The sequence below is a fragment of the Cebidichthys violaceus genome, unplaced genomic scaffold (assembly GCF_023349555.1).
Source record: "Cebidichthys violaceus isolate CVI_PGR_0920_01 unplaced genomic scaffold, fCebVio1.0.p SCAF_6, whole genome shotgun sequence".
In the NCBI taxonomy this organism is placed as follows: Eukaryota; Metazoa; Chordata; class Actinopteri; order Perciformes; family Stichaeidae; genus Cebidichthys; species Cebidichthys violaceus.
Window position 1 is genome coordinate 2808994 of NW_027176816.1, and position 19450 is coordinate 2828443.

Sequence of the window (19450 nt, forward strand, 5' to 3'; positions counted from 1 at the left end):
GGACTGCATGCATAAAAGGGACTTCAGAGCCGAGACCTAGGTGTATATAAAGTATGCTATCATATATTATATCATCAGATTATTATTACTCATGCATTAATGTAAAAGCATAATTCTACTGTTGTAATTGGCTGGGGTGGAACTTAATTTTAACTTTTTTGTGTGTAGGATTTCAACAAATGATCATTTTCATTGAATGATTGTTTGGTTTGAAGAAATTCTGAAAATAGTGAGAAAAAACATACAAATTACCCAGAGCCCCAAGTGACACCTCTATAATGTTTGTATGACGATTATCAAAATAGTGTCAGCTGATTAATCGATTAATTGTACGTTTATGTACTTGCTGGGTAGTTTAATTTATAACAAAAGCATCATGTTTTACAAGCTCTTTGTGTGTTTTATATGCAATAATCTTAATTGCAAAGTAACTAAAGCTAAGAAGCGCAATATTCTCCTCCGAAATACAGTAGATAGAAGTGGAAAGTAGCATGAGGAGTAATATTTTACATTACTAGCTTAAGTACATTCCGGGGCGATGCCCGCATCAACAAGCGGGTTACATCAAGTGTTAAAACACTCATTGACTGTACAAACCTGGCAACCCATGATCCACGTCGTCATTTCCGAAGTTGAAGAAAAAAGGGTTCGCACGTTTTGCTTCCTCTTAGCGCCCGATTACACACACACACACACACACACACACACACACACACACACACACACACACACACACTCACACACACACTCTCTCTCTCAGTGATCGTTGTTGAGCCTCCTCAGCTGTCCTGTGCATCGTTTACGTTGTGATAGAGGTCCGTAGAAGCTGCCATGACATATTTCACCTCGAGGGAAGCAAGAGTTGAACAAGTTGTGTTAAATCGTGTGTGATCAGAGTAAGCGAGGGGACGTTTTGGTGGAAACCGACCGACTGGAAGAGCGGAGCAACACGTTCACGTTACACCAAAATGGCAACCCCCTATGTCCAAGATGAGTCTGGTAAGATGCATGTGCAGACCTTTGTCTGAAACAAAACCCACTACATTAAACAAAGCGACTACAATCACGTCGTTATTTATACCTACAGCAGTGTAAACACTGGCGTGTTTAACATTTATTTGGTTCAGACATTTTGTTTAGCAGCTAGTGCTAATGCTAGCTGAAACGGCTAGCTTGATACTCTCCACTATCGGTAGTCAGCTAGCTATCGCGCTTCATTAGCTTAGTTGCTAATGTGAAAACGCTGTGATATATATGCTGCTGACAGGAACACATTTCATTTGTTACATGGTTATCTTTAGAGTGGTTTCAATTAGCCCCATTTATCTCTTGTACAGCAACCTGACACGTGAGCTAGCTAACAGTAGCTACCTGGCTATTTCTGCAGTGAGTTTATGTTGTGATTAAAGTAACGATAACGTATAACTATCGCGATGAGTTATTCAAAGCATCAGTATTAACGTGCCACTTGTTTTGTATATATTATTTTAGATCATACTATTGCTATTAATCAATTAAGAAACATTTTACATGTTTTGTGTAATTTATTAAATCAGGATAATCCATTTGACATTATAAATCTCCTATACAAGGGGGCCATGCATTGGATGGCAGTGTACATTGAAAACGCATACAAATTTCACTTTAAAAGAGACTAAAAACGAACTATACAATTAAAGAATTGTCATTCCATGTTAGGACAAGAACATTCAGAGCTCAAATGATCCATATTCCTGTTTTTAAATCTTGCATGCTTATAAAATGATCTACTTTAAAATGTCTCTGCAGCTCACAGGAAAATCAACAAAGATGTTGAAAGCACTTTCACCAAAAACTGTGGGAGTTCTAGGAATGATGAACATAATGTGTCTGCAGGAATGGAGGTTGCTGCTAATAATAACAACCCAACATCAACCCTTGAAACTAAATGCCTGACAGACATAGGTACTTCATCACATTGATGCACACATTGTACTAAAATGCAACATTTTTTTCCAGCTGTAATACACAATGCTTTGTTCCTGTGCCTAAAATGTGCTGTAGGTTTTAAGACTTTTGATAGCTAAGGATTCAGAGTGTGAGACTGTGTGTAAAACAATGACGTGTGTGTAAAACAATGACGTGTGTGCAATGCATTATATTAATGTGGCAAGTTAAGAAGTTTATGAAATCAGCCGGATTGGGTTCTTGAAGCTGCACAGCTGCCACTTTGTCCAGTTACTTGATTTATTTGACATGGGACTGTGCATATTAATCAAACACTGTTTTAAAATGTTGCACCTGTTGCTCTTCAGGGAAATACATTGCTTCCACTCAGCGACCTGATGGAACATGGAGGAAGCCGAGGCGGGTGAAGGATGGTTATACTCCTCAGGAAGAAGTACCAGTGTAAGTGCAGCTCTCCTTTCCCAACAGTCGTACATAAAGATCATACTCTTATTGTGAAAGTAGCGGGTGGTGGAACAAACAGGGATGCTCTGATCAGAGGTGGGTCCTAACGAGTTATATTTACTCCGTTACATGTACTCAAGTAACTTTTTGTGAGTAAATTGTACTTGTCAGAGTAGTTTTTAATGCCGCATACTTTTTACTCTTACTTGAGTACTTGTTTGTGCAAAGTAACGTTACTTTTACTCGAGTGGTAGTGTTAACTAATTTGGCTACTTCCACCACTGGCCCTAATAGATTTTGAATGGGCCGATATTCATTAGAAATGGCAAAGTGTGAAGCCATTTTTATCCGTTCACCTCATTTTTTAAACGTGTGCTTCTTGCTGTTTCAGCTATGAAAACAAGTTTGTGAAGTTTTTCAAGGGCAAACCAGACCTGCCACCCGGGATGAATCCGTCCGAGGCGGCTCCGCAGAAGCAAAAGATTCCCGGTTGCGGGGACGCTGAGGCGGCTGGTCTCTCAAAGTCCGCCAAACGCAACATGAAACGCAAAGAAAAGCGGAAACAGCAGCAGGACGGGGACGCGGACGTGGACGCGGTGAGCGACGCCGTCGAGAATGCGTCTATTTCAGAGAGCGGCGAGTCTTCCAACAAGACGGCGGTGCCGGTTTCTGTCTCGTCACCCGATGATTCATCGGCAGATGCGGACGAAAAGGCCAAGAAGATCAAAAACCTGAAAAAGAAGCTGCGGCAAGTTGAGGAATTGAAGCATAAAGTGGACTCAGGGGAAATAACAGAGCCAACAAAGGATCAGTTGGAAAAGCTGCTTCGGGTTCAGGCCTTAAAGGATGAGTTACTGCAGCTCGAGCGTGATTCTTGAAGCAATAAAAGAAAAGCAGAAGAGTCGGACAGACTAAACGTACAAACTACATACCGAGAGACGGGGAAGGGACCGTTTGCAGCTTTGTGATCATGGCTTCCATTAAACATTATTCTACCTATTTGATATTCATCATAAACTCTTGAAGTGAACACAGTCCCAGCGCCTTTCAAACAGAGGAGGACAGGAAGTCCTCGTAGCAGACGTGACATTTCCAGAACTGACAAGCCGGTTTTCTAGTTTCACATCTCAAACAATGTGACTCCTGCTCATACACTTGTATTTGCCAGGCCACTCATTTATGAATATCTTTTAAACACTTCATTGTAAATTGCTTCGTGCGTGTCTGTCCTTTTTCCATTTTGTACCTTTTCATAGCATCAGGTATTACTTACACATACACTATTTTCTGTTAAAGAGAATATAGTTTGTTGACTTTATTTTTGTCAATGATTGGACGGCCTCTTGTAGTTGCACTAATGTTGAGCCACTGTCTACTCAGTCATTACATTAAAGCTACATGCTGCGTAACATGTTTATCTCATATTGTTTTTAGCGGTGGAGTGAACAGCAACTTTATTTTGGAAGGCAGGATGTAAAACAAATCTATATTTTGGTGTCATTGGATATTTTGGAAACAAGTTCTACACTTAAAGGATAATGCTGGGGATATTGTATATTTTTCCTATTGTCAACAAATACCATAATGAGTTAATACTTCATTGTTCCTACCAACCAGTATTGTCTCTGTAGCCAAAGCCTGATGGACTTTATTCCTCTGTGCAATAGAGATCCATTGTTATAACTAAAAAAACGAATACAAATGCAATAAAATACATTGCTGAGCCACACTGTTGCACTTGATGACATGTTCCTTTATTATGATGAACATGGACACTGTAGTTACTTTGAGTTGATCCCACATACACCGGCCTGCTTCTGTAAATACTTTAGAACACCAATTGTGTATTAATCCACATCTGATTAATAGTCTCCAATAAATACACTAACTCCTGTTAAAGCTACAGTGCCCAGCTGTTTTAGGAAATGAGTGATGTGACCATTGTGACCTGTTAAGTATGTACGCTTTCAGTAAGAACAAATAGACAATATGAAGACATCATAGGGTGTTGTTGTTTTTTCTCCAATATTCAGCAGTTTTTAAAATAGCACTTTCTATGAACTGCAATGAACAGTGAAAAGTCCATAAACCCTAATTTTATGTCCTGATTTCATACTACAAACTATTTGTATACAGAATATACTATACTTTTCATTAAAGTACACTACGTTTTGCAGTTGGTTTACAAGTAATCCACATACCTTGCTGTTTTGTACCAACAGGAAATGATGCAATACGTGCTCCAGTAGACTGCTTCTTTAGAGCTGGCTATTAAACTTCACACATAAAGCAAAAATGGGTTTTGAAATATACATTTTTCGGTTTTAGATCTGTCTTTTTAAAATAATTTGAACCGCCTCCCTTTTGTTGGTGCATTGCATTGTGGGAGAATACCTCACATTGAAAGTAATAATCAAACATATTTGTCACTTTAAAACCTGCCTATAAGTATGTAGTTCAAACCTTAAGGTTTTGTTCTTCTCCATCAATCAATAATAATCAATTGTTGAGTTTAAGTTGGCAAAGGATGAGTCTGAACCCTTTTAGTTTAAAACTAAGAGATGCCCTCTATTGATGAGAAATCAGGGTTTGTCCAGTGGTTTTAGCTATCAAATTGAATCTGTGGTTAAATTAAGAAAGTGTTTTTGTTTCACACATGTCTGAGTCTCTTTCCCATCTGTCCACTCACTATTTATGAGCTGTATGTCTCAGTGTTCAAGGAGGCGTTCTCTGTCTCCATTCAGAGGACGATTTGTAGCGATGGTTACATGGGGGCGTCATTGTTTTCCCTCGAATGGGTTTTCTACATGGAACAGTATAATTAACTGTTGTCTCGTGGAGGAAGTGTGGTGAGTTGTTTTCCTCCGAGAGCTGCAACCATGAAGTGAAAAATGTCGAGATTTATGTGAAATATTGGACGTTTCACAAACATAAAGCTGTATTTCTGGTACATCCGTCACACTTTAATTCATGTCGTCTGGAAAATAATTTACCGTCAAAAGTATTTCAGCTTAATTAAATAGCTTCCAAGTTGGGGGGATTTTCTTTCACCAAGTGGTTGTAAGAAATCACCTTTTATTGATAGTGGGTAGATAATCTATTTTTTAGAGTTAATACTTACATATATTTGCTTCCTTTGACGTAAACAAAATTACTCTGAAGTTATTTTTAAACACAAATGGCTCTAAATGATGGTGTAAGAAGGCGTGATCATGCTGCTAGTGTCTGGAATATGTACTGGTTTCTGTTTTCCACACATCACATTCCTTTTAAAAGGTTATGTGGCTTTGAGGCAGTTCCCGAAAAGACACTCGACGGTATAAAAACTGAATCCCGAAATGAAACACCAGCTTCAGCTCTGACACAGGGAGGACTGGTACTCAGAGGATGGCCGTAGGTCGAGAAGCTGCAGTCTTCTGCGATGCTTAGAAAGACCCAGAACTTTGTTTATCTGTTGAAAACGTTTTTATTTGACCGAGAGTGATGAAGAAAGACCCACACTGGAAAATGGAATATAGGCTGGAGTTAATGGTGCTTCTGGTTCTGCTGACGACAGCTTCGTCCGTCGCCCTCAGCAGAGAGGCAGCTACAGAAGCGGTGGTAAGGAGATGCAGAACACTTGAAATATGGAAACGTAAATTGGCTGAAAAGTTTATCCGACAAAAATGCAAAATATAAAAATCAATTGAAAAAAGTATTTCTTGGAAGCAGTACACATGTCCATGCTTTTGAGTTTTTTTTGCAGTTTAAAGATACCTATAATACTGATAGTGATAATAGAATATTATAATTAAATTATATTGTGCAATCTAAATTAAACTGCCCATTCTGCAGTATATTATTATTTTATTTGTTTTACAAAAAGATAATGAAATGTTTTCAGTTGTAAAACATTCAAATCCTTGTGACATTACATTATGTTTATTCAACGCAATTATTTTGGGGAGAACTGGCCCTTTAAAAGTAAAATTTGTAATGCTGCACTTGAAGTAGATTTTTGTGGTATTGGTACTATATATATATATATATATATATATATACACAAACAAATAAATTGTATTGCTGTAGATTTAACCAGCATTTTAAAGTAGGTACAATAAGCTCCACCAGTTACACCATTAATGTACTGCTTACATGTAAAACACATGATGATATAATAGTAATCGTAATAGTAATACTAAATAATACAACAATAACACTGTAATAACTAATATAATAATATGACAGGATTCAGTCTTTACATGCTGCTAAAACTTGGTACTTTTACTTAAAGGGACAGTTCATCCCAAAATCTAAAATAAATATTTTTCCTCCTACCTGTAGTGATATTTATCAATCTAGATTGTTTATGCATGAGTTGCCTAGTTTTGGAGACATTGGTCATAGAGATGTCTTCTCTTGAATAAAAAGCACCAAAGCCGATCCGGTACTACTTTAGTTTGGAACTATTTTACTATAACACAACACTGCTCACATTTAGGTCTGTGAATTATCTTGAGTAACCAGGTCATGATTTCTGGAAAGAGATTTTAAAAAGTCTATTTTTGGTGCTTCAAGCACTGTCTCCAAAACTGAAGTAGAAATATATATATTTTTAATTTTGGGCAGAACTGCCCCTTTAAAATTAAAATTTGGAATGCTGCACTTGGAGTATATTTTTGTGGTATATATATATATATATATACATATATATATATATATATATATATATATATATATATATATATATATATATATATATATATATATATATATATATATATATATATCCTGCCACTATTACAATTATTATCTTTCTTTAGGTGTATTTAAGGAAGTATGGCTATCTGCACATCCCACTGGACAGTAGAGGTCAAAACCATCCACCTGATAAGATAGTGGAAGCTCTAAGGTGACCATATTTCTTCCATTTTAACAATTTATGAAGGGAGCTCAACATGTTTCCCTCTGTTGTTGTTGTAGTTTTTTATTTTTTATTTTTTACCTAGCCCCAGATTTGTTCATTATTTCTTCTCCTTGAATGTCAGAATCTTTCAGAAAGCGACAAACCTGCAAATATCAGGAAGACTAGATTTAGCCACCCTGGCGATGATGAACAAACCTCGGTGTGGACTCGAAGACTCTTTCAATAACAAATCTCTTCAATATCGAGTCTTGGGTGGGTAACTGCATTCATGTTACACGTTCAGATTCTGATTGTTACTACACAGTGCTTTATAAATGTGTGTAAAAAGAGACCTAAATGTTTCCTGATTGACAGGTTACTGGCGGAAGAAGATGCTGACCTATCGCATCTATAGTTACACCCCGGACTTGGGTCAGGCAAAGACCCATTTGGCAATCAAAAGTGCATTTAAGTACTGGAGCGACGTATCACCTTTAAGGTTCAAGGAGCTGCAGCGAGGAAGAGCAGACATCAAAATCTCCTTTCACAGAAGAGACAGGACGTGTCCAGTTCCCTTTGACGGACGAGGTAGGAGCACTGGATGTCTCAAAGAAACGCTTTGGGATCTCAATGCTTTCACACTCGTTAAATCGATTAACTTTTCCTGTAAGATGACAATGATTTGAAGAATTCTTGCTTTGTATTTAGGTCACGTTTTAGCCCACGCTGATGCCCCTGAGTCAGGCATTGTGCACTTTGACGAGGATGAAGTGTGGACAGAGGGGAAGACCTCCGGCTCCAACCTGAGGATCGTTGCAGCCCACGAGATTGGCCACGCTCTTGGCCTGGGCCACTCCCAACACTACAGCGCACTGATGGGTCCTGTTTACAACGGATACAGCTCAGTCTTCAAGCTACATGCGGATGATATTCAAGGGATCCAGGCTTTATACGGTAATAGAGTCACAGTGTCAGAGTGACTGTGATCTTTAAAGTACAAGTCATGTAATGTGCAGTGTTGTCCCTTTTTAGGAAAGCCAGAGAAAACTCCTCCGTCCAGAAAGCCAAGTCGGTTGGTGCCAGGTGCTATTCCGGATCCTTGCAAGGCCACTGTGGATGCAGTAATGTTGGGTACAAATACTTTGATGCTGTCACACTGCACTCAAATTTAGTAAAAAAAAAACATTAAACATGTATCTGTACTTTGTTTAAGAACAGATATTTGTTTAAATCTACTTACAGCTGTTTTGTCCCTGCAGGTCCTCTGCAAAAGACGTATGTCTTCAGTGGTCAGTACGTGTGGACGGTGTCCAACTCTGGCTACAACACTCCCGTCCTGATCTCTGCGCTGTGGAAGGAGCTGCCAGGGAGCCTAAATGCAGCTGTTCAGTCTCAGCGGACCGGCAAGTCCTATCTTCTGAAAGGTGGATTTATTTCATAGTTTAAAAAAAGAGTGTAACATTTTTAAATTACAGTGTTGAAAGAATGGCTTTCTTGTCTCCACATGTTCTCTCACAGAGGACAAAGTATGGAGATACTCAGGTTTCAAACTTGACCGCGGCTTCCCCAAACGCTTGGCTTACATCCCTGCTAATATTGACTCAGCCTTTTACTTCACTAAGAGCAAAAAACTGATCTTTCTCAAAGTAAGTACAAAACACAATATTTCCTTCAATCTATTTTGAGACTTTTTGTTGCTTTCATTTCCCGGTGAATAATTGCTTTGTTTTTTCAGGGCTCTGGATACTGGCAGTGGGATGAAATTGGCCCGACAGACTTCCGTTCATATCCCAAACCTATTGGACAACTCTTCCACGGGGCACCCACCAACATTAATGCAGCATTCACATGGACAAACGGACATATATACTTGTTTAAAGGCAGCCAGTACTGGCGTGTAAACCAGCACCACAGAGCAGTGGAGAAGGCCTACCCCCTGAACGCTGACTCACACTGGATGCACTGTGACAACTGAGCCACCAGAGGCCACCAGGGATCCAGCACAAACTTTCCCCCAATGATTCAGTATAAAAACAGAGAAGGATGCTTATTTATTTGGACCTTGGAGCCCTTGTGTGAGGAGTTTTTAGTGACAGAGTCTGCATGAAATCAACAACAGAATATATATTTGCATGTTCTGATGTTTCTTTTTTTTGTTGATGTTATTATCTTAAAAGAAGCTATTAACATACATGCAGTGGAATAAGCTGAGACTTGTGATTGGACGTTGTTATCCACTAATCAGGCATCTATTTATGTAATATTCCTGAAATAATCCTGAAACTATTACTACATAGTATTCTATCCATAGGCCTTTTTTTCTCAGCAGACATTTTGACTTATAGTGGGAATACCACAGGTGTTGTTAATGACATTAATGATGGCTTTAGAGTATCCCAGTTGTTTGACATGTGACATTATTTTCCTAAAGCTTTCACATAAGTCATATCTTAAATTAATGTCAATTCTTAAACTGGGAAAATGTGACAACATATGTAAATCTTTGTCTTGTTTTACATATTTAACATTCTTACATTTATTTGAGTATGAATTGTAGATAATTGCCAGGTGTTATACTGTGGGAATAATATTGCTGGATGTGCTGTACTATTTTTTGCATATTTATTTTGTTGTTTATATTAATTGTTTAAGATATGTTTTCGGGATGCATTTTTGACATCTGACCAGGGAAAATTAGCCATTTCGGCTAATTCACAGTTCTTTTCAAATAAACTAATCAAATGAAAAGAAATACTTGTTTCACCTCTATCCGACTTCAACCTCAGCCAAAGTGAAAACAGCTGTGTGACTTTAAATAATGTTTGTAGAGCTTAAAAGTGCGATTTATCCAAAGATGAAATAACACCTTCTCTGTCCCAATTCAAAATGTAATTCACAAATAAAAACACGCACCATTGATTTCCTGCTATATCTGTACTTGGTCTGGTATGACCATAGACTGTATGATATATGGAAATAGTCTCTGTGACGTCACCCATATGTTTCTGAAGAGTTGTGAAGCTCAACGTGGGTGGTTTCGGCTGTCGCCATCTTGGCACTGACAACACAGCCTAACTCTGACTAATCCAAAGATGGGACACAGATGGATCGTCGCTGGAGTCTGAGGCGGGCGCGGGTGACACAGCAGAGGAGACAGCTAGCAGCTAGCGACCTGAGACGCCACCCACCTGTCACTCAAAGCAGCCACACCCTCAATTATGCCTAGCTTTAGGCCTTAATATATTATTATTATTATTATTATTAATATATATTGTTGAGTAACTGCCATCATCGACTCTTCTCTACTTTTGCACAATGTTTTTTAGGATTTGGCATTTACCATTATCCGGTAGACTAATTGCCAATTTGGCAAGTGGATGTTTCGTTTGTTGTTGTTTTGATTCTTACATATTTTTGCTTTAACAGACAATACACCAAAACAGCAAACAATCAACCTGTCCCATGTCAAATCACTGGTTTATTGGTTGTTTGTCCAAACATTCCCCATTTTTCGGATGTATATACTAAATTTGATTGCATACATGAATTTGTTTTTTATAACTGTAATACTTTAACTTCAATTTACAACACAATCTAGAGAAATGGTACATAGTATTTGGAGAATAAAAGATTATTATTCCATCCTGTGAAAGAAAACAGCTCAACTGTAAAACACAAAGTTTCTGTGAGATAAAACTGTTCAAAGGAAGCGATGATCACGAGTCTGATGCATATTGTGTTGTCATCATTCTGGGGATGATCTCCGAGGATGTGAAATCTCCCCGTGTGCATGTCGATGATTATCTGAAGAAGCCAGTTAAAGTGGATTCACACTGGCAGTCGAAAATAGGTTGAATTGTTTCTGTATTATTATGTATGATGGATTCATCAGATAGATCACAAACATCTGATGCTGTGTTCCTTCAGACTGTATAGACAGGCGAGGCAGCAGTCAGAGGCACCATTGAGCCCGTCTCAAAGTCAAAGTCAATTAGAGTATGTGTGACGGTGCTGACGCTGCTGCTGGAGGAGCCCGTTTCCATCTGGCGCTCCTGAAGGCTCTGGAGATAACTCTGAAAGCCAGACAGGAAAACGACATGTTGATATTGTACTGACCAGCTACTGTTATTTTACATGATGAGGCTTTTTGTCAGCAATCAGAAGGAACTGAGAACAGTTGACCTCATGCAAGAACATTTTCATATTCTTATCTTTGTTTTACTTTTTTTGGGGCTTGTACGAGTGTGCCACTTTAGATTCAGCAAACTCCCATAACATGAGGTAAACATGATGAATGCCACCTGTGCGTAACTGAGCATGTGTTCATGAGAATTGTATAGCAGCATAATTAACGCCCCAATAATACCATATAAGGATACGTATCCGGCCACATATATCTCAAATTTAAGTCCTGCTTTCAGAGATACGTAAAGGAAAGTTTATAATCTTTAACAGTGTCAGCAGCAGATTTAAGGTACCTGCTAAAGCCGAGAAATTAGGAAAAATAACAAGTTTTTTCATACTCAAAATTGCTTCAAAGTACTGACATATATAATCCATTGGTGAAAAATTGGACATGTACATGACTCCTACTACAGGTCTTGACCACTGAATTGTTTTTGTATGCAAAATAGGAGAAAATTGGTGAATACAGCAAGTTTTCCTAAATCACTCGTTCAAGCCACTTTAGAACAAATCAGTTTGTGTGTGTGATCTTTGCATGAGGCCCATTGATTGTCAGGACGAAAATTTGCATCTTTGAAGAAGTGAAAGCTGAATGATTCATATGAATCTCAGTCACTTACTGGAGCCAGGACGTCCCCAGCGTAGCGTTTCAGCGGTGGAGGCCTGCGCCGACGATGTGGTTGAGGTCTTCTCCCTAACTCTCTGTATCTGTGCTTCTTCACATGTTTCTTGTGTTTTTTGTGTGCAGCTGGGAAGCATCCAAAGGGGAGTAAAGGAGTGAAGGAAAGGAGTATTTAACATCACAGGAGGAGGTTTTTCAGCTCATATTCAACATGAAAACAGCCTTGAATGCATCAGTAAGTGCAGATTGAATCAAACTCACCATCTGTGTGTGATACTCCTTTGACAGTAAAACCCCACTGCACCAACACACCCATCAGACCCATAACAGGCCAGATCCCAGCGATCGCCCAGTTAAACCAGCAGAGTGGACTTGGGGCAACTTGGCAAAACACATCATACACCTGATCTGGCAGCGTAAACGTCCCCACCAGGTAATCCACACAGAGCATCACGGCGGAGGCTCCGAACACAGATGTGTAGACGATGGTGAACAGTTTCTGCCACTTGAGAGTGAAGAGAGCAGCGGAGATGCTGGCAGCCAGCACAACAGCGAGAGGCACCCACGCTGGAGTAAGGCTGTGAAACTGTCCGATGACCACCAGGATGGCGAGGGAGAGCATGCTCCCCAGCTGCAGCCCGCTGAGGAGGAGTCCCATTGTGGACACCAGCATGGTCATCAGCCCGCAGAGCACACCCACGCCCAGGCCGATCCCTGCCTTCGTCTCTGACCCCAGCTGGGCGCCCAACACGGGCGCCTTGTGGTACAACAAGGGAATGGTTGTCGCGCCAAACATGAAGCCAGAGAAGAACATGACCATCTTGAAGCAGCGGTATCCTGAAAAGTGGAATATAAACAAGGTTGACTTTCAAAACAAGTGCTGTATCATCTACCAAACAGAGCCAAACTGACTTGTTAAAGGTACAGCCTTGAACGCAGACGGGCCAATCATAGCGTGGCATCAGCCAGCTTTGACAACTAACCGGCTCATTTCCAGAAACTGAACTCATGCAATCGTTTCAGTTCATCTTCATTTTAACACTGTTTTTTTTATTTTGAACTAGTTGTGGTTATATGTTGTGTAATAGTGATACTCGTTACCCGGAGAAGTTGGAAGGAGATATACATTTCTAAAAGGTTACATTTCTACGTAAAAACCTGTGGAGCTAACATTAGCAGAGTTCGCTCATTGACTGGCGTTAGCACTTCTATGCTATACCACTACTTTTGGTTTTGCCAAAAATATCAGCAGGGAGTGCAGTGCAGTTAGAGACAGTTTAGGCTCCATGGTAGCTCTGACAGCTTGACGGTATAGGTTCTTTAAGGAGCAGGCCGCCACGGACAAACCAAACACCGGCTCTAAAGGGCCGTTGGCGTTCTCACTTCGGCTGCGGTAGTTCTCCTACATGCTTGGCACACGTGAGAAGTTTCAGTAGGTCGCAGTCAGCCACGTTATGGCTAGATGCCGTCAAATCCTACACACTGGACCTTTAATTCTTGCTTTTTAATACAAAAATATTGTCTTCACTTCACTTCATAGTAATAAACACAATCAACAGCCCTCAAAATAAAGCCACTTCATATCAGCACAAGTTTCAATGCTTACTATAAGCGTACTGAACACTGAATCAATGTAATGCAATATTACTGTAGCTTACTGTATTTTAATTAATTTATAAGTGATTGAAATACCTTCGGTTTGGTGTCATCAATAATCATTATGTATTGTGTGAATGTCAGTCAGCCTTTAGACTACATCATCTATATTTACTCTCATACAGCATATGCAATGAAATAAATGACTCTAGATCATTTAACACACTGACTTATGCACACATCAAACTTTTTTTGTTATAGCTATTTGTATAATTTTTGACGGAATTAACAAACACAAAGGTTATGAGAAGCCGTTACTTTTTTAACTTTTTTTTACACTTATGAACATAACAGTGTAAGGATGTTTATACAATTTTGAGGCCAACATTTGTAATTTGTAACATTTTGCATTTTGCTGCTTGTAACTCTCTTGTGACAATTGAGCCAAAGCAATTTTAAAACAGAAGCTGAGGGAGGAAAGTACAGCCTGCTTTATTTTGGATAATACATTTACTTAAAACGTACAAGCTTGTAGAGTTGTATTGATTGTGAATGTCCTCGCTGGTCTACATGGAAATGCTCCAAGATTGAGGAACAGTTACCACTGCTACAGCACTTTCACTGGTTTCTTCACTTGAACTTTTAACTGAACTCTCACTAAGCTGCTTGGAAGACCCTGCCGATGTTGATGGGTCACATATTTCAGAAATAGAGTTTATAAGTGAATTTGTTCCAGTATTCATGTCCAGCTCCATCATCTGTCATTCATATTTTTAATGAGAAGAACATCAGTTCTCCGAACTCTGACATCAAGCTCCTTCGCTTACACTGAACCTTTTTCTCCAAATTATTAATTATTTACAGTCATACAACTCCTTACAGGCAACACTGTGATGGTAACTGGGAACACAGACTTTGGCAGCATGTGTGTTTGCATAAGTATCACATGTTTTAGGTCCATAGGACACACTTCTCCTAATCAGTTTGTGTTTGTTGGAAATTATTCAGTGAAAACAGAGAAAGTTATGTTGAACTCCTTTGCCTCATATTGCTTTTTTTTGGTGGTGGTGGAGGTTAAATCTCCTTCACAGCATTATTAACATTCAGAGTTACAAACTGCCCTTTTCTGGAACAAAAAGTATGACATCAGAACTAACACTGTGAAACCACTGAGTGCAACAGGTGGCACTTTAACAGTGCTGTCTGTCAAATCCAGGCAGAGGACGACCCATCTGTCTCCTCCAGCTTTGTGCTTATCCACCTTAAAACCCTGGCAGCTTTCAGACACCTACGAATGCAGGTTTAAGCCATCGGGTGAGCTAATGAAGCATTTAGAGTGCGAACACAGTGACAGCAGAGACATGTTGAATTTTAAGTAGCCAATGCTTTCTGCTATACTTTGTGCACATTCACATATAACATTAGTTCTGGGTTCATGAATACATACCGAAAAAGGTGAAGACGAGGCCGAATGAAAGGCAGACAGAGCAGACAACAGAAGAGATGATTTCATACTTGATATTGATCTCAAGCGTACATATGTTCACCTCAACCAGGCCAGCTCCTGGCTCCTGATTAATATGGAGTGAAGTGACAGCCATCTTGGAGGATTATTACTTCTACTGCTTTGTGCAGGTTGGTCTTTGTTCATTGAAGGAGGGAAACCAGAACATCCTGCATGTGGCATTCAGGGAAAGAGGAAGCTCCTGAACGAAGAACTTGTGCTAAACTGCTTCCTGTTGTGCACCTGCAAAAAGAGGAGAGTGTTTTTTAAGCTTCCATGGCAACATACTGTTGAGTCAGCTCTTTTCCGTTTATTTTCCAGGCTGCTAATTTGAGAGTTATTAATCTTCAAGTCTTATGAACATCCTGGGGGAGTAATCCTTCAAAATATTACTGTTATTCAATTTGAGTTATTAAATGTGAGAGGACATTGCTCTTTCTCATGTACCAATTTCCTGTTCAGGAACCAGAGAAGGAAACCGGGGATCCCTTCTGAGTTTAAGGCCTCTCTGTCCTGGTTCTTTTGTTAAAGAACGGGATGCAGATGAGGAAATGACCTTGTGACTTGATGCCATCCTCATACAGGTTTATTGTTCGAAGCATGTGGTTAGGTACTTGTTTACTGAACAAAATAACAAAAACAAAATACCTCAACTATAACGCAACATGTTCTAACACCCAATAAAGAAAATACGTCTTGGAAGAAGTGCTCAGATCTATTAGCAACTTTTATCTGCATGTGCAAAGTTAACTGGAGACCAAAGTTATCAAATAAGTGGAGTAAAAAGTATAATATTTGCTTCTCAATTGTAGTGGAATAGAAGTATAAAGTAGCAGAAAATGGAAGTACAAATACTTAAGTAAATGCACTTAGTTGCTTTCCACCACAGGTAACCGCTTTGCATCAATTATAATTTATTTTTGAACTGATGGAGACTATCAACTAACTGTGTAAAGTTGTAGATCATGTGTAAACACTGCTCTTATGTTAACGGCTGTCTATCTACAGTGTTTAATACTGTAAGGACCTTATCAGCTGTTCCGGCAGATCTCCCGGTAAGCAAATGGAATTAGAGGAGCTTTAGCAGGTGAGTAATCCTCCTGTTTGTTTATTTCAACTCTGTGTCCTCTCGTAAAGGTGAGTGTGACACTCCAAAACACTTGCACTTTCTAACAGGTTCCTGGTAAAACTATTGGCTGCTCTCTGGAGGATGAAACGCTATTGAAATAATTCCTTTTTTATTGCTTTGACAGGTTTTTGTTATATTCTAAAAGTGTTATATTTACAACAAGACCAAATAATTTCAAACAAAGTATATGCTAAAAAAAAATAAAACTGACAAATCTCTCTAAGATAAAAGCATGAAATGAAGAAACAATACTTCAGTGGCCTACCTGAATTGAGGCATGTCTTCACAGAGTAAATGTGAGCTTCAGCAGAGGAACAAAGTGTTTCTTCAGTGGTAGTTTGTCAAATTCATGTAAACCCAAATTGGAAACCCTTGTCAGGAGTCTGTGTTGGTCCCTCTGTGAGCTGTGGGTGAACCTCCGCGTCCGACCTGTGGTCATGTGAACAGCTGACACCTGACTAAGAGGGAGACCATCTGCTCCCAGCGACAGTGGGCGGCTGCTTCCAAGTCCAAGGCCGAGTCCAGCTCTCACTAACCATGATCCCAGTGGAGCCTCGACTTTGTCGTTGCATCATCACGTCAGAGCTTTAAGTCATTCCATGTGGCACTTTTAATTACGGTTAAAGTAGGCTTGAGTATGTAAAATGTTTTTTTCTTCCGGGATATTCCTAAAGAATCTCATTTAATCCCCTTGTTATTGGTTAGTTTTCACTAGGACATTAATGTGCATGGTCTGTGAAGAATAACTATTCTTTACTGTGTCATGGTTTTAGGGCTTTAAGGTTGTCATTCCATCTCCTTCTGTATGAATTCATGTCCATTAATGCACATTAATAACTTTGCTTCTTCCCCGGAGTCTTTGTGCTTTCTCTCCACACAGGTTTCCATGGATCGTGGTTGTATCTGAACCGTGGTCCTGTCTGACACCCACTGCTTATATCATTATTGTTATCATTAGTCACATTTCTATTACTATTACGGATACCAATGCTGCTTTTGTTGTCATTATTGTTCTACTGTCTCCACTGCTGCTGTTATTATTATTAGTTGTAATTTTTTCCATCATTATCCTGCTTATTACTCTGATTATATTAATCATTTTTGCCTAATTTGACCAAATACCTGCCTATATATACTGTATGTCGTTGGTCATTGTTGCTTGTTGATCAAAGGTTTTAGTGAAGGCCTGTTAAGGTGGAATCCTCAAAAGCCATCTCTCAGTAACTGTAAAACTAATTAAATTTATTCTACATGTAACTATAGGTATTAATTCCATCTAAATATGTTATCTATTTTGAAAGGCAATCAATCAGACCCCTATACATGTTCCCATTCAAAGAAAACCCTGGTAGTAACATTCAATACAGCCCAAACTGTATTGAATGTCAATGCTTTCAGGATGATTGCAGTACCACAATCCATCCACCAGATGGAGACAAATACCACATTTGAAGGTGAAGGCTGAGGATAGGCTGTTTGATGCTTGAGGAAGGACGAGGAACGATGGTTGGAATTGACTCATAAATGATCCAGAGACTTTGAATTAGCCATTAGAAGCGTTGATATACTTCCTCCACCACTGATGGGCAATGATTAAGTGATAATAATAGATAAAGTCAGTATGTTTTTGTTGGTTCAAACCATGCAAGATTATCACAACTGTGTGTGTCAGTGTCCTTCTTTAGCTTGAGGAACCCAGATGTGCACTGATGTATGATAACAGCAGCTTTCATTACAGATGCCAAAAGCGTCTTTTTAACATCTAGGGGGCAGTAAGATCCTAAAACAAAGTCATAGCATTATGCCTTGTGGTACATAGACGTTTTATATGAACCAGTACTGTTTTAGCTTTGTCATTAAATGGGCATTTCAGCAATGTTGTATTACATTTCCATAACGTTGTTGGACCTGTGAGATAGATTAAAACAAGTTCAAATTAAGTGCAGCAGAGTTTGAGATATCGAGAGTTTTAGTCCTTCATATGAACCCACATCTTTCAAACTCAAAATCTGGAGTTTCTAACACAGACTTTCTACTTACTCTCTTCTTACTTTCTTCTACTTCACATTTCACAGTGGTGTGTGCATATTGACAGATAATTAATTAATGTTAAGTACCATTTTGAGATGTGAAATTAAAGATTAATTTAACACCATGGTTGAAAAGCAGAGTTTCAAGTCTGTGTCATGGTTGGGTGTGGACAGAAGTATTGCACCTGTAACCACATCTAACAGTGATGTCACAAGGTCCTAGAGTACACTCTGACATCACTGTAGCAAGGTGAAAAGTTAAACCACTGGAGGTCAGCAAAAACAAGATTTTAAAGGGGTGTTCTGTTCTATTTCCTAGTTTTCTATTTTAATGTGTGGAAGTATTGTTTTAGCTTGTATTCCAACTTGAAAGCCTTTTGTTTTTCTGTTGTAGAGGTTCCAATAAGCTATGAACGCATCACTGTTTCTCTACTGTATATGCATTTTCTATATGTGAAAAGCTATTTTTTGCCCTTGTTTTTGGCTAAATTGAATACATTTACCGCATACATAAGTTTTTTGTATGTGTTGTCCACAATAAATACATCAATAAAGTATATTGTGAAATAATGAGAACGCCATTCATGAAGACAAAATGAGTGCAGGATCTTTGGTTTTGACTCTCTAAATTATATGTTAAAGAAATATTTGGAAGAAATGATCAGTTTCTGCCAAATATCAGCTTTAACCTCTGTATATTTTCTAAACTTTGTCCTAGATAATTGCGTTACTCCAATCTATCTGTAATGTCCAAGACTCTTGATAGAAATATTTGATTTTGAAATAGAAATGCTCATGTGTCTTTACTTACATTATAATTTTACAATTCTATTCAGAATAGTAAGTGGATGCATTTTGCTTGACAGACATATCACTGGCTGCATCATGCTCAATGCACAGAAAAGAACCTCCAAGAATAGCAAACCACCCTAGATAGAGAAGTAGGACGTGTGGTGGTGTGATTCTACAAAGGATCATCCTCCTTCATTTTCTGCAAGGACTTCATTTCATATTACGCTTTGACAAATGGGATATTCTATGCTGTTACCTTGGAAACAGGCATGTATCTGGTCCCTGTGTTGCGAAGCAGCTGAAATTTTTTTCTTTA

At 38.9% G+C, this 19450-nt stretch overlaps 3 protein-coding genes across 6 annotated transcripts; 2 read left to right on the top strand and 1 right to left on the bottom strand.

Moving 5' to 3' along the window:
- Positions 1 to 667: 667 nt before the first annotated feature.
- pym1 (PYM homolog 1, exon junction complex associated factor) lies at positions 668 to 4120 on the top strand. 3 transcript variants are annotated; one of them, XM_068733562.1, is made up of 4 exons: positions 668 to 999; positions 1789 to 1944; positions 2295 to 2388; positions 2783 to 4120. In XM_068733562.1, exons 1-4 carry the CDS (start codon positions 969 to 971, stop codon positions 3267 to 3269), a joined length of 768 nt encoding a protein of 255 aa, XP_068589663.1. In that variant the 5' UTR covers positions 668 to 968; the 3' UTR covers positions 3270 to 4120. The 3 variants fall into 3 exon arrangements, with proteins under 3 accessions (XP_068589663.1, XP_068589664.1, XP_068589665.1); XM_068733563.1 differs by having other exon boundaries at positions 1876 to 1944; XM_068733564.1 differs by lacking the exon at positions 1789 to 1944 and having other exon boundaries at positions 669 to 999.
- Positions 4121 to 5898: 1778 nt separating this feature from the next.
- LOC137889479 (matrix metalloproteinase-19-like) lies at positions 5899 to 9360 on the top strand. The gene is made up of 9 exons (XM_068733356.1): positions 5899 to 5991; positions 7194 to 7282; positions 7419 to 7549; positions 7652 to 7864; positions 7985 to 8230; positions 8309 to 8407; positions 8536 to 8700; positions 8795 to 8922; positions 9012 to 9360. The coding sequence occupies exons 1-9, from the start codon at positions 5899 to 5901 to the stop codon at positions 9249 to 9251; spliced, it is 1404 nt and encodes a 467-aa protein (XP_068589457.1). The 3' UTR covers positions 9252 to 9360.
- A 1376-nt stretch (positions 9361 to 10736) lies between these two features.
- Positions 10737 to 16756, bottom strand: LOC137889762 (transmembrane protein 198-like). 2 transcript variants are annotated; one of them, XM_068733777.1, is made up of 5 exons: positions 16578 to 16756; positions 15217 to 15426; positions 12345 to 12920; positions 12082 to 12209; positions 10737 to 11349 (listed from the first exon to the last, which is right to left on the bottom strand). In XM_068733777.1, the coding sequence occupies exons 3-5, from the start codon at positions 12901 to 12903 to the stop codon at positions 11200 to 11202; spliced, it is 837 nt and encodes a 278-aa protein (XP_068589878.1). In that variant the 5' UTR covers positions 12904 to 12920; positions 15217 to 15426; positions 16578 to 16756; the 3' UTR covers positions 10737 to 11199. The 2 variants fall into 2 exon arrangements, with proteins under 2 accessions (XP_068589878.1, XP_068589877.1); XM_068733776.1 differs by having other exon boundaries at positions 15127 to 15426.
- Between the last annotated feature and the right edge of the window lie 2694 nt (positions 16757 to 19450).